At 47.6% G+C, this 1,679-nt stretch overlaps 1 protein-coding gene across 1 annotated transcript in view; it reads left to right on the plus strand.

The window, feature by feature from the left end:
- The first annotated feature begins 985 nt into the window (after positions 1–985).
- Positions 986–1,679, plus strand: part of mxra5a (matrix-remodelling associated 5a) — a 16,782-nt gene continuing 16,088 nt past the window's right edge. Inside the window, exon 1 of the mRNA XM_034864144.1 lies at positions 986–1,070. Coding sequence (XP_034720035.1) covers positions 986–1,070 — 85 coding nt within the window. The remainder of the gene's footprint in view (positions 1,071–1,679) is intronic.

A 1,679-nucleotide genomic window follows, 5' to 3' on the forward strand; every position in this document is an offset into this window, starting at 1 on the left:
GCAGGAATAACATCTGTTCATCTGTTCTTCAGACACACCTAGCAGGCAGAGAAACAGCACCCCCGTCCCAGAGTAACCACCGGTCCGCTGCACTGGACTGCCAGCTTATCATTATTAATCATTGTTCCTGGGCCATAAACTAGTCCAAACTGCGTTTCAAAGCCCCCTGTGAGGAGTTTGTCCGTGGAAACAGCGTCGGTTTGATGCGAAGAGAACGACCGGCTGTGATTCCGTACGACATCGTACGAATTATGCCAACGTTTTCATACGAGATCATACGCATCCCTTCCTGAGGATGGGTTGAGATAAGCAGAAGGATTCTGAAATATGAATCCGCAGAGGTCCATCAGCTGCCGGCTTCAACCGCACCACGCCGTGGCCATCTTTGTTTCCTGCATTCTGGAGAAGATTCCTGCAACAACTTATGCTTTTTATTTAGCAAGTTATGGTGCCAATGTCTATTTTTGTTAAAGTGTTATCCTCCCGTGTTGTTAAAAACTTTCTGCATATTCAAAACATTATGAGGTGTCTGTTAGAGACTGAGACCTTGTTAAAGCCAGCAGCTCAGGTTCAGGTCTACTTTAATCTAGATTCATATTTCTCTTTAGTAGAAACTAGTCTCCCTTCATGGGGGGGGTGTACTTTCTCAGTGGCAGGTTTCTAGGTCAGCTCCCGGATCACGGCGAGCCTTTCCCTATGGCAGTCGCTCTTTCTGGTCTTTGTTGCGATTCAAGCCGAGCGTCTTCCACCGTCTCCGTCCTTTTCTTTCTCTCCATCAGCACCCCGAGGAGGCGGCCGTTCTGTATTTGTGTTGTTTGAGTCGCAGGTTTCTAGGTCAGTTGACTCCGTTCCTAAGTCAAAGCGAGCCTCTCCCCCCCCCGTTAGTATTGTGCGGGCTCGCAGAATAAGCAGCTGTGCTCCGACCCTGCAGATGCTCCGTGTCGGCTGGCTGCCGGGCACACAGTAAAAAAGGAAAGAAACAGGAATGTCTCCGCCTGCCGCCATGAAGCCGCCGGGTCAGACCCTGTGGCTGGCAGCCAGGTGCATGCTGGGAGCCTGGCTCGCTGCCGGTAAAACACTCACGCCAATTAGAGGAATGTGAGAGGGTTCACACACATTAAAAACACACTTACGTATGCCAACAGGCTGGTCTAATGAGGCTGACACACACACACACACACACACACACACACACACACGTGCTTCCATCAACGTTTTGGAGCCTACTTGCAGAAATGTATTTAAACATACATTTACATAACACTATTAATTATAAAGACACGTTAACTTCTGCCTTCTAACAGGCGGGTCAGCGTCCCTTCGTCCAGATACAACAGGCTCAACAAGTCCTTTCTCCGTGTATCTGTCCTGTCACATCCCAACCGGTTTCCGTTGATGTGTTTTCATCTTTGTTGTCTAGCTGGGTTTGTGTTGCTCTTCTGTTATCGAGCCCGGGAACAACGTCAACTTCAGCGGAAACTGCCAATAAAGTTGCATTGTGTTGTATTACCACCTGTGGAACAGGAAGAGAGATCCAGAGGCTTCCTGTCCCTCGGATTGGGTCGGTAGAGGCACTTTTTATTCTATTCCCATGAAATTTAATGCAACATTATGTTTCATATTTCATCGTTAGTTAGTTACTATTTCAATGTTTTCTTCCTTTTGTTTTTGCTTTCTTA

This window comes from Etheostoma cragini, chromosome 24 (assembly GCF_013103735.1).
Source record: "Etheostoma cragini isolate CJK2018 chromosome 24, CSU_Ecrag_1.0, whole genome shotgun sequence".
Lineage (NCBI taxonomy): Eukaryota > Metazoa > Chordata > Actinopteri > Perciformes > Percidae > Etheostoma > Etheostoma cragini.